At 41.9% G+C, this 19608-nt stretch overlaps 1 protein-coding gene and 3 non-coding genes across 4 annotated transcripts; all 4 read left to right on the top strand.

Moving 5' to 3' along the window:
• The first annotated feature begins 429 nt into the window (after window positions 1-429).
• trnav-aac (transfer RNA valine (anticodon AAC)) lies at window positions 430-502 on the top strand. Its single transcript has one exon. It is a non-coding gene; the product is annotated as a tRNA-Val (tRNA).
• Window positions 503-1014: 512 nt separating this feature from the next.
• Window positions 1015-1087, top strand: trnav-cac (transfer RNA valine (anticodon CAC)). The gene has a single exon. It is a non-coding gene; the product is annotated as a tRNA-Val (tRNA).
• An 802-nt stretch (window positions 1088-1889) lies between these two features.
• Window positions 1890-1962, top strand: trnav-aac (transfer RNA valine (anticodon AAC)). The gene has a single exon. It is a non-coding gene; the product is annotated as a tRNA-Val (tRNA).
• A 6880-nt stretch (window positions 1963-8842) lies between these two features.
• On the top strand, window positions 8843-17841 carry LOC135508346 (bcl-2-related ovarian killer protein homolog A-like). The gene is made up of 5 exons (XM_064928468.1): window positions 8843-9175; window positions 10824-11132; window positions 11605-11733; window positions 16639-16802; window positions 17480-17841. The coding sequence occupies exons 2-5, from the start codon at window positions 10925-10927 to the stop codon at window positions 17603-17605; spliced, it is 627 nt and encodes a 208-aa protein (XP_064784540.1). The 5' UTR covers window positions 8843-9175; window positions 10824-10924; the 3' UTR covers window positions 17606-17841.
• Window positions 17842-19608: the final 1767 nt, after the last annotated feature.

Genomic DNA, 19608 nt, shown 5'->3' with positions numbered 1-19608 from the left:
TTTTCAGACCCCTTACGTTTTTCCACATTTTGTTACGTTACAGCCTTATACTAAAATGGAGGAAATAAAATAAATAAAATCTATCTACACACAATACCCCATAATGACAAAGCGATAACATAAAGTTTTAATTAATAAAACAAATATTTTAAAAATACCTTATTTACATACGTTTTCAGACCCTTTGCTATGAGGCTGGAAATTGAGCTCAGGTCCATCAAGTTTCTGAGAGCGATAAATTCCCCACCCAGCCAAAGTCAGCCACACCAAGCCTCTTCCAAGAGCCGGCTGCACACGATAATTCCTGGCTTCTCAAGCCTTATTGCTCAATTAATGGACAATGGAATATCTGATTTTCAATATGTTCTGAGAGTGATAAATGCACCACCCAGCAAAAGTCAGCCACACCCTTAGGATTCCACCTTTTGGGTTTCCGTAGTGTAGTGGTTATCACGTTCGCCTAACACGCGAAAGGTCCCCGGTTCGAGACCGGGCGGAAACACATTTTAACAAATTGGACAGTAAGCCTATTCACTTCGGGCTCGGTGCCAATTTCGGAATTCATCCATTTCCTTCGCACTTCTCAGTATTTGGTATTCAGACCTACCTTTTTTGTTGTGTAACGCACTCTGCATGTGTGGCAAGCTTGGGCGCTCTGAATATATTCCTGCTACGTGTGGTCTGAGGTCCATAATGATTCAAATAGTTTATCATGCCAGGGTAAGCCGACAAGAAACACAGCTCTTATTTTAAGTGTTTTTAAAATCCCCTGTGGGGAACATGAAGGGTGGAAAATCGATTGGAACCATTTTCCTGTTTGACCACTAGATTTTAATGGGTATTATGGCTCTTTCTGTGGTACTCAATTTGGGATATTATGTGAGGTAGACTTGTGGGCATTCCTAATATTTTCCACGACTTCCTCTTTTTGAATTGTCGTTTCCGTAGTGCAGTGGTTATCACGTTCGCCTCACATGCAAAAGTCAGTCACACCCATAGTATTCCACTGCATCTGTTTCTGTAGTGTAGGGGTTATCACGTTCGCCTCACACGCGAAAGGTCCCTGGTTCGAAACCGGGCAGAAACATTTAGTAATACTCAAAATTTCCCAATGCCCGGATTCTAGCATTTGGTTTGAAACAGTTGACTTTTGTCTAAACCTTGCTGTCTCCCTCTCCGACCTGGGGATCAATGTTGCCGTTTTTTTGTGGACCTCCACCGTGCGATCTGTATGAATGTGACCAGACTGACAGCTTCTCAGAGCCAGGCAAATTCATTTATCAGGGTCATTGTAATGGATATATCCAAAGAAATGGCAATATAATCCAAGGTAAAACAAACAAAAATGTAGATGGTTTTCTGTCATTTCAGCTGCTTGATGTGATTGTGTGATACATTTAGTTGGCTGGCTAGCAAAGGAAAAGAAGCTAGCCTGCATCGGTACAGTGCATTTGGAAAGTTTTCAGCCCCCTTACTTTTTTCCACATTTTGTTACGTTACAGCCTTATACTAAAATGGAGGAAATAAAATAAAATAAAATCTATCTACACACAATACCCCATAATGACAAAGCGATAACATAAAGTTTTTAATAATAAAACAAATATTTTAAAAATACCTTATTTACATACGTTTTCAGACCCTTATCTATGAGGCTGGAAATTGAGCTCAGGTCCATCCTGTTTCTGAGAGCGATAAATTCCCCACCCAGCCAAAGTCAGCCACACCAAGCCTCTTCCAAGAGCCGGCTGCACACGATAATTCCCGGCTTCTCAAGCCTTATTGCTCAATTAATGGACAAAGGAATATCTGATTTTCAATAGGTTCTGAGAGCGATAAATGCCCCACCCAGCAAAAGTCAGCCACACCCTTACAATTCCACGTTTTAGGTTTCCATAGTGTAGTGGTTATCACGTTCACCTAACACGCTAAAGGTCCCCGGTTCGAGACCGGGCGGAAACACATTTTAACAAATTGGACAGTAAGCCTATTCACTTCGGGCTCGGTCCCAATTTCGGAATTCATGCTTTTCCTTCGCAATTCTCAGTATTTGGTATTCAGACTTACCTTTGTTGTTGTGCAACGCACTCTGCATGTGTGGCAAGCTTGGGCGCTCTGAATATATTCCTGCTACGTGTGGTCTGAGGTCCATAATGATTCAAATAGTTTATCATGCCAGGGTAAGCCGACAAGAAACACAGCTCTTATTTTAAGTGTTTTTAAAATCCCCTGTGGGGAACATGAAGGGTGGAAAATCGATTGGAACCATTTTCCTGTTTGTCCGCTATATTTTAATGGGTATTATGGCTCTTTCTGTGGTACTCAATTTGGGATATTATGTGAGGTAGACTTGTGGGCATTCCTAATATTTTCCACGACCTCCTCTTTTTGCATTGTCGTTTCCGTAGTGCAGTGGTTATCACGTTCGCCTCACATGCAAAAGTCAGTCACACCCATTGTATTCCACTGCATCTGTTTCTGTAGTGTAGTGGTTATCACATTCACCTCACACGAGAAAGGTCCCCGGTTTGAAACCGGGCGGAAACCTTTAGTAATATTCAAAATTTCCCAATGCCCGGATTCGAGCACTTGGTTGGAAACAGTTGACTTTTGTCTAAACTTTGCTGTCTCCCTCTCTGACCTGGGGATCAATGTTGCCGTTTTTTTGTGGACCTCCACCGTGCGATCTGTATGAATGTGACCAGACTGACAGCTTCTCAGAGCCAGGCAAATTCATTTATCAGGGTCATTGTAATGGATATATCCAAAGAAATGGCAATATAATCCAAGGTAAAGCAAACAAAAATGTAGATGGTTTTCTGTCATTTCAGCTGCTTGATGTGATTGTGTGATAGATATAGTTGGCTGGCTCACAAAGGAAAAGTAGCTTGCCTGAAACCTTGTTTAAAGATTGTTGTGCGTAATGATGGTGACATGTGTGCGTAATGATGGGCAGCCTGGCGAGGGAGAGCGGGAGCTTGGTTGACAGTACCCCCTCCCCCCACCCTCTAGGGGTACCACCCAGTGTCCCACCTTGGCGAGCCTTACGGACCGGCCAAGGCATGGGCGCTGGACAAGCCGGCTGGAGCGTAGAAGGCCGATGAACCGGCAGAGGCGTGGGAGCCTGGACAAGCCGGCTGGAGCGTAGAAGGCCGATGAACCGGCAGAGGCGTGGGAGCCTGGACAAGCCGGCTGGAGCGTAGAAGGCCGATGAACCGGCAGAGGCGTGGGAGCCTGGACAAGCCGGCTGGAGCGTAGAAGGCCGATGAACCGGCAGAGGCGTGGGAGCCTGGCGAGACGGCTCAGGTGTGGGAGCCTGACAATGTGGCTGAGGCGTGAGAGCCCAGCGATCCCGCTGAGGTTTGGGAGCCCAACGAACCCGCTGAGGCGCGGGAGCCTGATGGCCGGCTGAAGCATGACGTGGGGTGGGTGCTTGCCGAGCCCACCTAGGCAAGACGACCTCTCGAGCCAGCTAAGGCGTGGATGCCCAACGAGCTAGCTGAGGCACCTCCGGTTCCCTCGGCGATAGCACCCAGACTCCACGTCACCAACCACAACTACCTGATGCTTCTGCAAGGGTCGACGCTGGAGACAAGAAGGAAGTACAGGGAGTGAAAGTTTCATTAGCACCTCGAGCGCAAGAGAGGGAGAGCGGGAGCAGGCATGACACACATCAAACTCTACTCCTTGTAGCTCCGAAACTGCTCCTTCATTTTTTTAAATGTAGTCCTTTCTCTCTTCAGTTCTTTCAAACTCCATGTCACTCTCATCAGTTTCACATTCTGAGCTCCTAAAGTATGGTTTTCGATATTCTGTCCCGAAGGTTTACCTTGTACCCTCGACCTTTCCCCCCATCTTCTTCTTGTCAGTTTCACCTTTCAAACTGCTGTAGCACTCCTCTCTTTTTCCAGGGTTTTTCCCCCCTTTGTTTCTTCAACTTTTCCACTTTCTTCCACAAGTCCTTCCTCATTAGCTACTGAAATACATTTTTTTATTTTTTGTACTTGATGCCTATCAACCTCCCGTCCCCCTCCTCTATATTTGAAACCCTCCAATCCTACGAGGTGTAATCATACCTTTCTAGAACTCACCTGCGGTTGTGCACCTGACATCTTTCTCCATAAGGTCTTCTTCTTTGGTATCATGGTGTTCGCACATTTTGTTTGTGCATGCCGTCATCTACTCTGCGGTAGTGTGTGATCGATCACATTAGATTTAGTGATACACAAAAAAAAGAAGGAAGGGGGAAAGAAAAAAATTGCACCACCAACTAACCCTGCACTACACCGCTATTACATACCACCAACTAACCCTAGACTTATTACATACTGCATACTACTTATTACATATTACATACCACCAATTAACCCTACACTACACCGCTATTACATACCACCAACTAACCCTAGACTTATTACATACTGCATACTACTTATTACATATTACATACCACCAATTAGCCCTACACTTATATACCGCTATTACATACCACCAACTAACCCTAGACTTCTTACATACTACATACTACTTATTACATATTACATACCACCAATTAACCCTACATTACACCGCTATTACATACCACCAACTAACCCTAGACTTATTACATACTACATACTACTTATTACATATTACATACCACCAATTAACCCTACATTACACCGCTATTACATACCACCAACTAACCCTAGACTTATTACATACTACATACTACTTATTACATATTACATACCACCAATTAACCCTACACTACACCGCTAATACATACCACCAATTAACCCTAGACTTATTACATACTACATACTACTTATTACATATTACATACCACCAATTAGCCCTACACTTATATACCGCTATTACATACCACCAACTAACCCTAGACTTCTTACATACTACATACTACTTATTACATATTACATACCACCAACTAACCCTAGACTTATTACATACTACATACTACTTATTACATATTACATACCACCAATTAACCCTACACTTATATACCACTATTACAAACCACCAACTAACCCTAGACTTATTACATACTACTTATTACATATTACATACCACCAACTAACCCTACACTTATATACCACTATTACATACCACCAACTAACCCTACACTTATATATCACTATTTCATAATTTAAAAAAATTAAACACCCCATTACACTACTTTAACCCTAACTGACCCTACACCAGGCCAACGGCCTGGGAGGACGGGACTCTTTTATTCAATACACCTTGTAACTCTCAAACACCCAAGTACTTATCCGCAGCTGCTATCACAACATATATTTTCTATGATTGACAATGAATGCTAAGAAGGCAACCTTATTGAAGCACAAATTCCTACCACTCTGTATTGGCCTAGTAACCACGTTTGAACCATCATCCTCCACTCACCTTCTGTTCTACTCGGACCTTGGCAACCTCAACCTGTCTCTCTCGCACCAGTTACTTCTGATCCCCAGCCACATGGGCACACCCACAATTGAAACCATTTGTTTATCTCCCCACCAACACTACTCATTCCTTTGTTCCGTCTCGGAATCAAATCCAATTGTATTCATCACATGCTTTGTAAACAACAGGTGTAGACTAACAGTGAAATGCTTACATACGGGCCCTTCACAACAATGCAGAGAGAAAGAAAATAGATAAACAATAGAAAAGTAATAATAAAATATATAATAATAATAAAAGCAGGCCAAAGTGAAGGGAGAAAAAAAAAACAAATGCAAAGAAAACCAGTGAAGGAATCTACTGTTGAGAAATAATATCAATGTAAAACATGTAATAATAAAAGTATCTGTGTTATCTAGTGGAAATCGCTCTGTCATTTCATGGTTGCAAAAATTCTACACTATTTGCTCAATTTCAGTTTATGTGAGAAGACAAGCACTGAATAGTGTGTGGAAACATTGTACCATCTAAATTGCTGTGAAATAGATTTTCAATAACCAAAAATATTGTTTTTACAGCTGTTTAAAGCTGGTGGACCAAAACCACTGTTTGAACCTGGTGGACCAAAACCACTGTTTGAAGCTGGTGGACCAAAACCACTGTTTGAACCTGGTGGACCAAAACCACTGTTTGAACCTGGTGGACCAAAATCACCGTTTGAACCTGGTGGACCAAAACCACTGTTTGAACCTGGTGGACCAAAACCACTGTTTGAACCTGGTGGACCAAAACCACTGTTTGAACCTGGTGGACCAAAACCACTGTTTGAACTTGGTGGACCAAAACCACTGTTTGAAGCTGGTGGACCAAAACCACTGTTTGAACATGGTGTACCAAATCCACTGTTTGAACCTGGTGGACCAAAACCACTGTTTGAACCTGGTGGACCGAAACCACTGTTTGAACCTGGTGGACCAAAACCACTGTTTGAACCTGGTGGACCAAAACCACTGTTTGAACCTGGTGGACCAAAACCACTGTATGAACCTGGTGGACCAAAACCACTGTTTGAACCTGGTGGACCAAAACCACTGTATGAACCTGGTGGACCAAAACCCCTGTTTGAACCTGGTGGACCAAAACCAGTTTTGGTCCACAGCTGTAAAAACTATATTTTTTGTTATTGAAAATATATATCACAGCTATTTAGATGGTACACTATTCAGGAATGTCATCAGGGTTCATTTCCACACACAAACACACACGGTTTAGGTTTGTGTATAGTCAACGCTTTGTTATTAAAAGAGTATTGTGCCTCTCATTCAGATCTGCCATGCACACCTCTGCTAGCAACACCACCACTGCCCCAGTCAGCTTCTTGCTGTGTTGCCCACACAAGGCCAATCAAGGCAGGAGGTCACGCTTTTGTCTTGGACCACGGTCGATGGAAAGAGCCCATGAGAACAGCCATTGATGGGGTCCTGGCCAAGCACCATGGTGAGAAAGACAGCCTGAATCCTGAAGCAGGTGAATGGGGATGATGCTGCCCTAGTGCAGAGTACATGCAATGACCCAAACAGCCTCCTGCACCCTACCGCAAGGCAGCATATCTCCAGGCATATGAAACATCTGGCCAAGCATAAGAACATCAGCTCTGCTCTTAACACCAGCCCAGAGAAGCTCCTGGACACACAGGAGCGGTGGCAGCGTCTTACTGCAGAGAGTGAAACGGTCACTGTCCCAGTCACACCCCAGGCACCTGCTCCAGTAAACTCACCAGGGGTGTGTCCTCCCCAGGATGCCCCTCTGCCACAGGTTGCAGTCGAGAGGATGGTGAAAGAGATCCGCAGTTAAAATGGGGCAGTGAGGAAGGCGCAAACAGAGGAAAGAGGAAAGAGAAAATCCTCAGAGCAGCATCCCTCAGGCTATCTGAGCAGGTTTTGCCACCAGCCACTGAAGCAAGGCCCCAACAGCCCAGACATAAATATCAGCTTTCCTGGAGTGTCAGGATCTACTGCCTAGCCAAAGTGTTTTCCCTGTACCAGGCACAGGGCATGATGACAGATGACCTGGAGGGATTTCCAACAATCTGCTTTTTATGAGACTGAAAAGCAGAGATGGGTGGTGAAAAGTGGAAGTGACACTGCAGTCAGACACACACACACACACACACACACACACACTTTTCATCTATTTCCATTGAAGGAAGTGGTTTGGATTCATGTTTGATTAGTATTTATGTAGTACCTTTGAAATACTACATATTACATTACTGAACCCCACCACCCATAGCTTTCCAAATGAAATCACTACCCTTATGTAAATCAATTGAATAATCTTAAGTAATAAAGTCATGTTTTATTGTCATTGTTGGGGAGTAGTGAACTACATGTAGTTCAACAAGTAATCTACCTACATTTTGCAGTAACTTGGTGGTTGTTGAACTCAATTTAACTCAATGTCATTTTTGACATGTAGAGGTGTAGCTAACTACTGGAACTACACACTACTTTTTTTGCAGAAACAAAATTAAATATGGGTGAAGTAGGCAACAATTAATTTCCTTTTTTAGCATCAGACCTGTCTAATTCTCACTTGAAACGTAGTTTTGTGTTTAATAGGCGAAATGACACATTCTGTTAACATCTGACTCCAAAATGATCTGTTCTTGCAATTTGTAGTCTGACATTATATTTTTAGATATTATACTTTTCCCACTAATTAGTGTTGATGCAATGAACTACTTTTACAATGTAACTTGAGTTATAAGTAAACCACATTTTTCTTAAGTGTAGATTTAGTGTATCTTCACTTCTTCCAGTAATAAGTAATTGGTATAATCTTCGTATAGTAAATTTTCTTAGTAGCTTCCCCACACTGTTTATTGTTATGGCCTACATTTGGAATGTGGAGAGCATGTTTGCGTGTAAGGACTAAGGAGGTGGTTTCTATTTCTAATCCTTTTAACCCATTGGGATTAAAGGTGCGCCACTCCTGGCCCCTTTGTCTTTGGGATGAGTTAAATATAGAGATAATACATGGTGTTTTTTCGGTATAGGTAGACTAAACAATGGTAACAGTGCCATTGGTGTTCAATCAATACCCTTATAAATGGATTATACCTAGTAGGGCTATGAGATCGTTATTTTATTGAGTTGCAGGCGAGCCTATTTGTTCGGACAGCCACCTTTATTTAAATACAATTTAGAATGAGATTCATTCAGATAACCAATACATATGATACAACTAATTATAAGAATATGAATGAATTTTCATGGTTATTATGTTAAAGCAGACAAAAATACATGCTCCGTTGATAAAGTTTATGACTGTGGCCAAGGACCGCTGTGCTGCGCAGAGAGTGCGTCAAAATACGTACTCTGCGCTTCCTGTCTCCTCTGCGCAAATCAAATCGTTTGCCACAGAAGGAAGGAAACTGAAGAGCTGGTTTACCTTAAACTTTTTCAATGAATTTGGTCTTTACAGGCTAGTAGCTACATTAATCACGGGGCTTATCTGCAGTTTGCCAAAGCGTTAGGTTTTAATTGTAGAAGGTTGCGCGTGCAAGACAAGGAATTCCATAAATTATATCCCCGTTGAGATGGGGTTGTTTGATTAGATTGTGACGACGGTAATGCAGACAGGAATTAGAATTTGAACATCGTATCCGAGAGGACTTGTCTTAGCTTGGCACCTGAGGAATGATTTGAATCCAATCAAAAAGTCCGCGTTGAATTCCCTGTGATGCGTGTCTTTCAGCAGGTGTCAGGTGAGTTCACTCTCACCTCGTTACTTATAATACCCAGGTTGAAAGGTGTGATTGAGAATGAATAATGAAGAAGAAAATGCTATTTCACCGTAATTCTAAGCGATGCATATATGTTTAACGGCCTACATACATTAATATATTTTCGTAGTAAAATAAATGATGGGGAAATGCTCCAAACTAATTGTGCGGTTAGTATAGCTTGTGACACATGTATACGTTTCTTATACACGTAGGGATATTAAATAATCGTAGGCCTATACTAATAATATTGTCTCATGCCCTGGGGTAGACCTTGATAATGACTCTCAGTTCCTTTAAATAAGATTCTTTGGATGAAAGCGTCTTCTGTAGGGGGGAGTTTTGTTAAAAGAGCTGCAACGCTTGGTCTGAACATTAACATAAATCGCTTGTGGTACGGTTTTGGAAGAATAAGGACCTTATTCCATATCAGCAGTAAATCATTTTCAAAATACATGGTTAAATTGACACACAGATTTTATAGGATTCCCACATGGCCATATTCCCACGTTACAGGGCTTGTTTATGGAAGACATAATGGACTACCTGTGATAATTAGATATCCGTCTCATGTGTGAATGTGAACGGAAGACGGATGCCACAAACGTTTTGTCACTGAAAAACAATGTAAGCTGCAACTGTGTTAAAGCCGGTTTAAACAGTGTACACAGTAAGTGTGTATTTAGCATTTGTGAAATTATTTTGATGTGATATGAAAGTAGAGGGAGTATGTTTCTAGAACCATACTGCAATTGGGAATGGATTCTAGTTTAGTTGGAGAATGTGGCTGTTTTGGCTTCCAGAGGTAATTCGCCCTTTAAACAAAACAAGTAAAGTCCTTTATTCCAATAATGGGCGAGGCCAGGGGTGCCAAACTAATTTTGCCAAGGGGGCTGCATTTGGTCTTCAACGAGCCTCACTGAAAATTGGTTATATTTCCTTGCTGTCTAAATTTGCAAAGAAATGTAGTCCTCTCTCCTTTGTTTTTGGAATTCTCGATGCTACCTGAATGTCTAGATTTCATTTAGGTGATTATTCGCGAGCTGGACACAGTCAAGACACTGTATGAATGTATGTTTGAGATACATGTTAGAGGTGAGGTTTTTTTAATTTATTTTTAATTATGCTTTGGCCACATGTGAGTAGCCTACAGGATGAGTCAACAACATTATTTGGGTATAAGTTAACAGAATATGTGTTTAATGTGAGATTTTCACTGGACAGTAACTTTAATTCCAGGTTTTAGATGCTAACCCCATCCCCAAATGAAAACTAAACATGGATTCCATGTTGTGTTCTCACTTTGCGTGCACACCTGTCTGTTTCACACCTGTTTGTCTAGCTAATCAGCCTCGCAATACGGGCTAGCTGGTACAGTCATTGGACCATGACTTATCTCGCAAGTTGTTGCTATAGAATGCCCTTAGAACACGTCTTATTCATAAAATAATTAATAAAGGTGTCTAAATTTGGGCTATGGCAAGTTTATGAATCATACAACCTACTTGAAGATACATAAGAAAGTGGTGTATGATATTAAATCATGCATTTTTTTACCCATTTTTATTGTTTCATATATTCACAAAAATCTTTATTTTGATAAATACAAAACATTTGACTTTCTCAACAGATTGGAGTTTTAGTTCATTGTAGTGGCTCCAGCTAAGAACCACTCAGGCACTGATACACCGAAGTGATCAGGTTTTCCCTGATCAGAATCCTGCTTTGGAGATGGAGGTGATTCGTCGCTCCTCTGTGTTTGCAGCCGGGGTGATGGAAGCCTTTGACCATTCCCCGCCCGACAAAGAACTGGTGTCCCAGTCCAAGGCACTGTGTAGGGACTACATACACTCGAGGCTCAACATCTATGGGCTGGGCTCGTCCAAAACTCAGGTGGACTCAACGCTTTGTGAGGTGTCTGCCGTGCTTCTCTGTCTCGGTAAGAACCTGCTGCAAACTGTTACAAACTTAATGTACCAAAAAAATCCTGCTTGAATGCATGTGCACCACTTGTCTTCAAATCTAGCATTTTACAGTATAGGTCAGTGCTTTGGAGCTGTGTTTCCCTTGAGATTCCCTATGGTCCCTGAATAGATTCGACACTGGTGGGTTATGGGCTTTGGCTGATTAGTTCAGCTTGGGTTGGGTTATGGCCGAGACAATGAATTTGTTTACTAAAATTATTACAACAAATCTTGCTTGGACACAGAGCCCAAAAGTTTGGGAACAACTGACCTATGACAGTTTCTCTGACCAGTCTGGTTTTCCTAATGCCCCTGTGCTTCAATGATTGTTTCAACGAAGTCACTTTGTCATGAAGTTGTTAATTGGGTAGATGGACCTGTAGTTCTTTCTCAGTGCTACCCTGTCTCTAATTGTTCAGCCCTTGTGGTCCTTCCTGGTTTTCCTAGGTGATGAGCTGGAGTGCATGCGGCCGAGTGTCTACCGGAACGTGGCGAGACAGCTCAACATCTCAGTGGCCATGGAGACCACGGTATCCGATGCCTTTGTTGCCGTGGCAACAGAGATCTTTTCTGCAGGTGAACAGCTGCAAGGGAAGGGGTAGCAATTGTGGGGATTTGGGAGGTTGATGTCACGTAAGCCCTTTAAGAATCTGCACACGTAGCAGAATTTTCCCACGTTTTCCCATTGACATGCATGATTAACTCTTTCATCGCAAGGTTTGGGAACAAATCTTAAGTTGATTTTAAACCCTATGTGTTTGTGCTTAGAGGGGACAAAGCAATCCTACATGAGCTTTGAGGAATGTGTGTTTTGAGACAGGGCTACAAGATGCCCGGTTATTTGAAACTATTGCTTCTTTGCAACACTTTGTTAAACGTTGTTTTTGTGACACATTTTTCACACAGTAGCATCATTTACCATAAATATGAAATTATGTACTCCCTAAAGACAGAAGTCTGAACATGTACCAAAAAACACGTACCCATGTGTTCTTTTTGTCCGTCTACTTTGATGTAACTTTGAAACACAGGAGAACATTGGGTGTCTGGAACAACTGTTCTATTCCGACACTGGTACATACAGTCTCTGCTGTGTGAATGCATCTCACTGTACATCTTTGTCTGTTTACTTGACAAGTTGAAACTTTAACAAGAAACATTACTAGTATACACAGTTTCTGCTACGGGACGTGCCACTCTGGCATGATTAAAGATAGTTATTCAATGTCACATATGAATTACTGCTACAGCACAGTATGAGTCCCCTGGACCGCGTGAATAATAAGTCTCTCAAACTTGGCTCTATGTCTGGAAAGATAAAAATAGCCTCAATTTCAAGCATTTTCCTAGCTAACATTTTGGCTGAACTGTGACTGTTTTGACGTCACCAGGGGCATTTTTGGAACACCGTGGGATTCCTCCAGAGAGGAAAACAAACCACTGACCCAGGCAACGTTGGCCTTTAAGGGATGTGGGGTTCAACAGCTGTATATTTATCGGACTGAAAAGATAAGCGACATTCTTTACATGCGATGACTGCAATAGAGAATAATGATGTTATGTCAATCAAATGCTGCACTAAGGCAAACGGACCGTAATGAACCATAATCACAGGTTTGATCATGACTCGTGGTTCAAAAACTGTTGAAATGAAGGGTTCCGACATCCAGTAATACACCATTATGTGACATCATTGGTTTCTAGATTTGATGAGGAAGTACTTGGCTGCACTTTTCGCTGCACTTTTCGCTGCTAGACACTATTTGGGGTGTTTTTTCCAGTCCCCCTACATAATTCTGATTGATGAGAGGTGTGTCAGAGATAATTATGCCCTAGAGCGATATTTATCAACAAGTGCGCCGGGAGAGTTGAACCAATCGTTTGATTGAGCCTGCTGTCTAATCGAAAAAATTGAATGGAGTCATGTTTTGTCGCAATTATTGTGGCCGTTGTGTTTCGCCAATTGCACGGTCTCACTAGGATGAGTAGATATGGTTGTCCTTGTTCAACAGAGCCATTGAACTTAACGACGCTCCTATCTGCCAGGACATTGAAGGATATCTAGGGTGACTCGTTTTCCCTGGCTTTGTAAAGACTACAGCCTGACGGGAGCCATGCTTCCTTGTCCAATTGTGTTCCCACCCTTGAAGGCATCCTGAAATCGCTATCAATTCTGGATATTGTGGTTTGCTTACAATCGGGAAATGTAGATGGCCTGTTTTTCTACCGGTGAGATGCAGAAACATATGTGTGTAATGAGTCAATTCTCGATTTTTATGACCCATATAATATGTTAATAACATATTAATGGACATACCTCAGGAGGCTGAAGAAATTCGGCTTGTCACCAAAAACACTCACAAACTTCTACAGATGCACAATCAAGAGCATCTTTTCTGGCTGTATCACCGCCTGGTACGGCAACTGCTCCGCCCACAACCGCAAGGCTCTCCAGAGGGTAGTGAGGTCTGCACAACGCATCACTGGGGGAAAACTACCTGCCCTCCAGGACACCTACACCACCCGATGTCACAGTAAGGCCATAAAGATCATCAAGGACAACAACCACCCGAGCCACTGCCTGTTCACCCCGCTATCATCCAGAAGGCGAGGTCAGTACAGGTGCATCAAAGCAGGGACCGAGAGACTGAAAAACAGCTTCTATCTCAAGGCCATCAATCAGCCGCCACTATCATTGAGTGGCTGCTGCCAACACACTGACTCAACTCCAGCCATTTTAATAATGGGAATTGATGGAAATTAATGTAAAATATATCACTAGCCACTTTAAACAATGCTATTTAATATAATGTTTGCATACCCTACATTATTCATCTCATATGTATATACATATACTGTACTCTATATCATCTACTGCATCTTTATGTAATACATGTATCACCAGCCACTTTGTTTACATACCCTACATTATTAATCTCATATGTATATGTATATACTGTACTCAATACCATCTAATGCATCTTGCCTATGCCGTTCTGTACCATCACTCATTCATATCTTTATGTACATATTCTTTATCCCTTTACACTTGTGTGTATAAGGTAGTAGTTTTGGATTTGTTTGGTTCGATTACTCGTTGGTTATTACTGCATTGTCGGAACTAGAAGTGTAACAGTATAACTTTAGACAGTCCCCTCGCCCATACCCGGGCACGAACCAGGGACCCTCTGCACACATCAACAACAGTCACCCACGAAGCATCGTTACCCATCGCTCCACAAAAGCCACGGCCTTTGCAGAGCAAGGGGAACTACTACTTCAAGGTCTCAGAGCAAGTGACGTCACCGATTGAAACGCTATTTAGTGCGCACCACCGCTAACTAAGCTAGCCGTTTCGCATCCGTTGGATGTGAGAAGCACAAGCATTTCGCTACACTCGCATTAACATTTGCTAACCATGTGTATGTTACAAATACATTTGATTTGATGCATTGAAAGAGCAGCTTTCTCTTGTACACTTCCTGCCAAGTGCACCAACCAAGCTTGCTTCCCCCAAATGTGCCCCATTTCTCGCTCTTCCACTCCTCTCCCTTCCCTCCTTCTTCTTCTACCCAGACAATCTTCTCTCTATCCTGGGCTGTGTTGTCTCACATCAGGGTCAGATCTCTGTAGGGAGTTAGACACAGTCCTGTCCCAGAGGGAGTTACCTTATTTAAACCTTCCCCGAAGTCTATAGAGCCAAGCCACAGGTCAGTCAGTTCAGGCAAACAAAACGGCTTAAAGGAGGCTAATGCCATTAGCCTCGCTATTGCATCACAGCAATAACAAGGGTGGCACCCGAACGGCTTTAATAGGAAACAAGTGACCTCTTTGATGTGAAGCTCTGATGCGGTCTTTCTCTCTATTGGCTATATTGTACAGTAGACTTCTGAAGTATGCAGTGTCTTGGGACTGCATATGTGCACGAAACTGGAGCATCTCGATATAGGTAACTGCCAAACTAAAGGAACCACAAAACAGTATCTTAAAGTAACTTCCCGGGGGAACGTCTCACTTTTTAAACATCGTATTCTGTTAACTCGTACCAGATAATGCTGTTGACTCGTTTTATACTTGTGTGTGTGGCCAAAGCATAAATTGGGGGGGGGGGGGGACATAAAAAAAACATACCTCAAACTTGTTTCTCAAACCGGCCATTTCAAAAATGCTTGCTCTTTCCTCATAGAACATGATTTCAACTTCATGAGGAGGATGAGCTGCCCAATCAATGGTCTACTTGCGTGATTATTTTTAATGACCGGTATACGCCCATACCATTCTGTTGTTAGGGTACGTACACACCCTTCCAACACATAAAAGCAGCTTTTTAACATACTTCGTTACCATTTTCTGGATGGAAAACGATTTCACTTGTATTTGATAGAAATCTGGAAACACTGGGCAGTTACTTTAATTGGGTGTCTGGCTGCCAGAGCAGCTTCAATGCCCCTTGGCAGAGATTCTACTAGTGTCTGGAATTCTATTCGGGGAATGCAACACCATTCTTCCACAAGAAATTCTATAATTTGGTGATTTTGTTGATGGTGGTGTCAAACCCTGTCCCAGGTGCCGATCCAGAATCAAAATGTGGGGAAAAGTCAATGGGTCTGAATGCTTTCCGAATGCAAATATATAATGTATAGCCTTTTGTGTAATTCCTTGCCCTGCTGAGTTTCTGCTTAACGCCATGGTGTGATATTTTACGCACCAGCACATAATCTGTCTCTTACGCATGCAACTCTGACAGAGTATCCCTTTACCCACATTCTTTGTATACATTCCTGTGCACTATTTTTCATGTTGCATTTATTTTTCATATTATTTCACACGTTGCCTCTATACGCTGATGTGATAATGTTGTACATGTGTTTACACATTTATTTACTTGTCATGTGACATTTACCTGTCCCCACCTCTATTTCTAAAACTATTTAATACATTTTTCAATATGGCTGTAACATAACAAAATGTGGAAAAAGTCAAGGGGTCTGAATACTTTCCCAACTGCAATGTACACGGCAGACCAATCCGAACACATCTCTCGGCATGTCCAGCCAATCCCTTATCTAAGCCAATCATGGCTAGCGGGAAGGTTCCTGTCTTTTTCCGTAGCTAAACTAACTAGACTCGCAATTTAACAATTTGATTTGTATTTACAGTTGGGATAAAAGTTTGTTATTAAGTCACATGAAAGTTCACATGTTCCAGAAGGCATTTCTGCCGAAAAAAACGCATGTTTACCGTCACATGCCTCTCCTGTGAAGTAGTGACGCATATGCCTAGTTTCCTGAAACGATTCAGAAATAATTTTTAGAATTGGGACTGGTTAACTACAATGCACACTTATTAGGAGTCTACTGTTTTGATATTAGCTAAGTACTTTTCATTAATGCTTTAGTATTGCAATAAAGTATGAAGCATCAAGATCCACTACACCACAATCAGCCAACTAATCTGTGATTCTCTCTCTCCTGTCCATAGGCATCACATGGGGTAAGGTAGTATCTATGTATGCCGTGGCCGGCGCTCTGGCGGTGGACTGTGTACGTCAGAACCAGCCTGCTACGGTCCAAACCATAGTGGACAGTCTGGGTCAGTTTGTCCGTAAGAACCTGGCCCCTTGGCTGAAGAAACGTGGAGGATGGGTGAGTGACTGGACTGTTATTGCCGACCAAGGGCCATTTTTTTTTTTTTGTAACTACCACATAGTTGTGGCTTAAGTAAAAGGAAGATTATTAAATCCGCATACTGGATTTTGATTTGACTTATTAGGATCCCCATTAGCCGACACCAATGGCAACAGCTAGTGTCCTCCCCTCCATCAGAGATCTGTATATAATGACGAGATGCTCATGTCTCCGCCTAAAAATGGGATGTTGTTGTCCCAAATGCGGGAAGGCAGGGGACAGGCTTAGGTCCAAAATTAGCCCATAAGCCTATAGGGCTAATTTTGGACAGTTTGGAGAGAGTGAAACCTTTCGCTTCACCTCTTCCTCTCTGCCTCCATGTCGTTTTTTTGAAGGACACTGATGTAAGTAGTTTCCCTATGCTGCCCTCTACTGGTTCCCAGGGGAAGCACATGGGCAACATATAACCAACGATTTTTGTTTTCTTCTCAATTGAAGGAACATTGATTCCTTACATCCTCCTTCTCCCAAAAAAATGTTGTCCTTCCCTCTGACCTTCTCCTCTAATGTGTTTTTGAGAAGGAAGAAAGGCTAGAGGACACAAGGAATTTAGGAAATAATGATATGTGGGACAAGTGTGTCCTGAAAGTTTCTAACTGTGACCTTTCCAATGTGACCTCTTTGCCTTTTTCCAGACCGACATTAAGAAATGTGTGGTGAAGTTAGATGCCGTTCCTCAGACCCATTGGCTGTCTCCCGTTGCCGAATCCTGCAAGCACTTTCTGTCAACACTGTACGTCTACATTATGAAGGAGCCGTGAAGGAATTGGGAGAGGAACTGTGGTTGAAAGGCCAAGAGCTTCAAGTCCTTGCATTTGAAGGCTCTGTGCTTCAGATGAACGAGACAGCAGACATCCTCTATCTTTTTGACCGAACACATTTTGTTAAGATTGGTGATGGCCATCTAAACAGTGACTCTCCTTCGTGCAGAGTCACAGTATCACATTTTGTTAAGATTGGTGATGGCCATCTAAACAGTGACTCTCCTTCGTGCAGAGTCACAGTATCACATTTTGTTAAGATTGGTGATGGCCATCTAAACAGTGACTCTCCTTCGTGCAGAGTCACAGTATCACATTTTGTTAAGATTGGTGATGGCCATCTAAACAGTGACTCTCCTTCGTGCAGAGTCACAGTATCACATTTTGTATAATCGTCATCAATTTAATCAACAATGACTGCTCTTCTTCCGAAGAGTAATCCCAGTTACCCAGGAGTAAAATTCTTGCGTACGTTTTCACTTCACTATACAAAGTGTAGTCAGTCGATTCCATATACACATATCTTCAGTTCCGATGATCGACTTTTGTTCAAAGTACTTGTACAAAACCATGTATCTTTCAGTGTTGTAATATAGTTTCCGCTACCGTGTTGCAGTGAGTATGTGTACTGTGGTAGGTGCTCAAATCTCTGAAGGAAGATCCAGTCTGATGAAAACTGAAGAATATCATCTGGGACTTTACACTGTTGGACAGAGTGATAGCATCTGTTCTATGGACAAGAATGTGATGCTTTTTGCTGCACCCCTGTGGAGGACATATGAAATGTATGATGAGTTACTACTTTGTTGTGATGGGATACAACAGTCTATCCAGACTTTGTCCAAACTGTACAGTGCTGTTGATCTCAGGGGTGCATTCACTAGGAAGCAAACGGGGAGGGATCTACCTTGCATTTGTCCCATAAGAAACACTTTTGTTGCAAAATGTTTTGCTACAGTGTGCGCTAATGAGTACACCCCAGTTGTACCCCTCAATATGTACCATTGAGTACAAAAGACAGAATGATGCCTATTCTATTTCTTTTAGACTTTTTAAATACTATCTTTAACTAATGTATTTTATTGGGAAACTGTAGTGATGATGATTGAATCTATATCTCTTTACAGCATCTTTCCTGTGGTCACTTGCAATATTTACTTAAAGGTCCAATGCAGCAATTTTCTTCAATCTCAATATCAAATAATTTCTGGATAACAATTTAGTACCTTTATTGTGATTATTTTCAATTAAAATTGTCAAAATTAAACAGCTTCTTAGCAAAGAGCAATTCCTCAAGCAAAAATGTTGCTGTCCGGTAGTGGTCTGAGTGAGGAGGGGAAAACTAGTTGTTATTGGCAGAGAGGTTTGTAACTTTTTTATTTGTTTATGGTGACGTTACCAGGCAGGCCAAAACTCCATCCCTCCAAAACAGGCTTACATTTCAGGCAGTCTTTTCAAACAGCTCTTACACTAAAAAAGTGCATTATCATAATTTTCACAATTTCACAGTGTTATTCCAACCTCCGTGTCAATATATATATAACGCACAGGGAACTCTAATTCGTGACTACACTGAGCCTTTAATATTGAGCTTTTATATGCAAAATAAACGTAACACTATCGAGATAATGGTGTTGTAAACAGCGGAGCAAAATCATCACAATTAGATCATTTTAATTGTTCAAATCAATCAAATTGTATTGGTCACATACAGATGGTTAGCAGATGTTAATGCGAGTGTAGCGAAATGCTTGTAAACAATGTAAGAAATAATACATATAAAAACAAATAACTGCCTAGTTTTCTAAGGACCTGAAGCGAGGCGAACATCTCTGTCGGCGCCATCAAGGAGGTTCATTTGTTTTTATTCAACAGATCCATTTGGGTTCAATACAGCCTTTGTGGGAAGGACACAACCTGATTTATGGTTGCATTAAATTAAGTGCTTCATACTGAACTCATACAAAACATTACAAATGATTTGTAGAAAAATCATCACTTGT

This window comes from Oncorhynchus masou, chromosome 3 (genome assembly GCF_036934945.1).
Source record: "Oncorhynchus masou masou isolate Uvic2021 chromosome 3, UVic_Omas_1.1, whole genome shotgun sequence".
NCBI classification, from domain to species: domain Eukaryota; kingdom Metazoa; phylum Chordata; class Actinopteri; order Salmoniformes; family Salmonidae; genus Oncorhynchus; species Oncorhynchus masou.
The sequence above is the reverse complement of the archived record's forward strand: the minus strand, read 5'-3'. Positions and strand labels throughout refer to the sequence as shown.

Coding starts and splice junctions, on each gene's coding strand:
- LOC135508346 (XM_064928468.1), top strand. CDS start 10,925: ATGGAGGTGATTCGTCGCTCCTCTGTGTTTGCAGCCGGGGTGATGGAA. Junction 11,133..11,604: donor TGCCGTGCTTCTCTGTCTCG/GTAAGAACCTGC, acceptor TGGTTTTCCTAG/GTGATGAGCTGGAGTGCATG. Junction 16,803..17,479: donor TGAAGAAACGTGGAGGATGG/GTGAGTGACTGG, acceptor GCCTTTTTCCAG/ACCGACATTAAGAAATGTGT.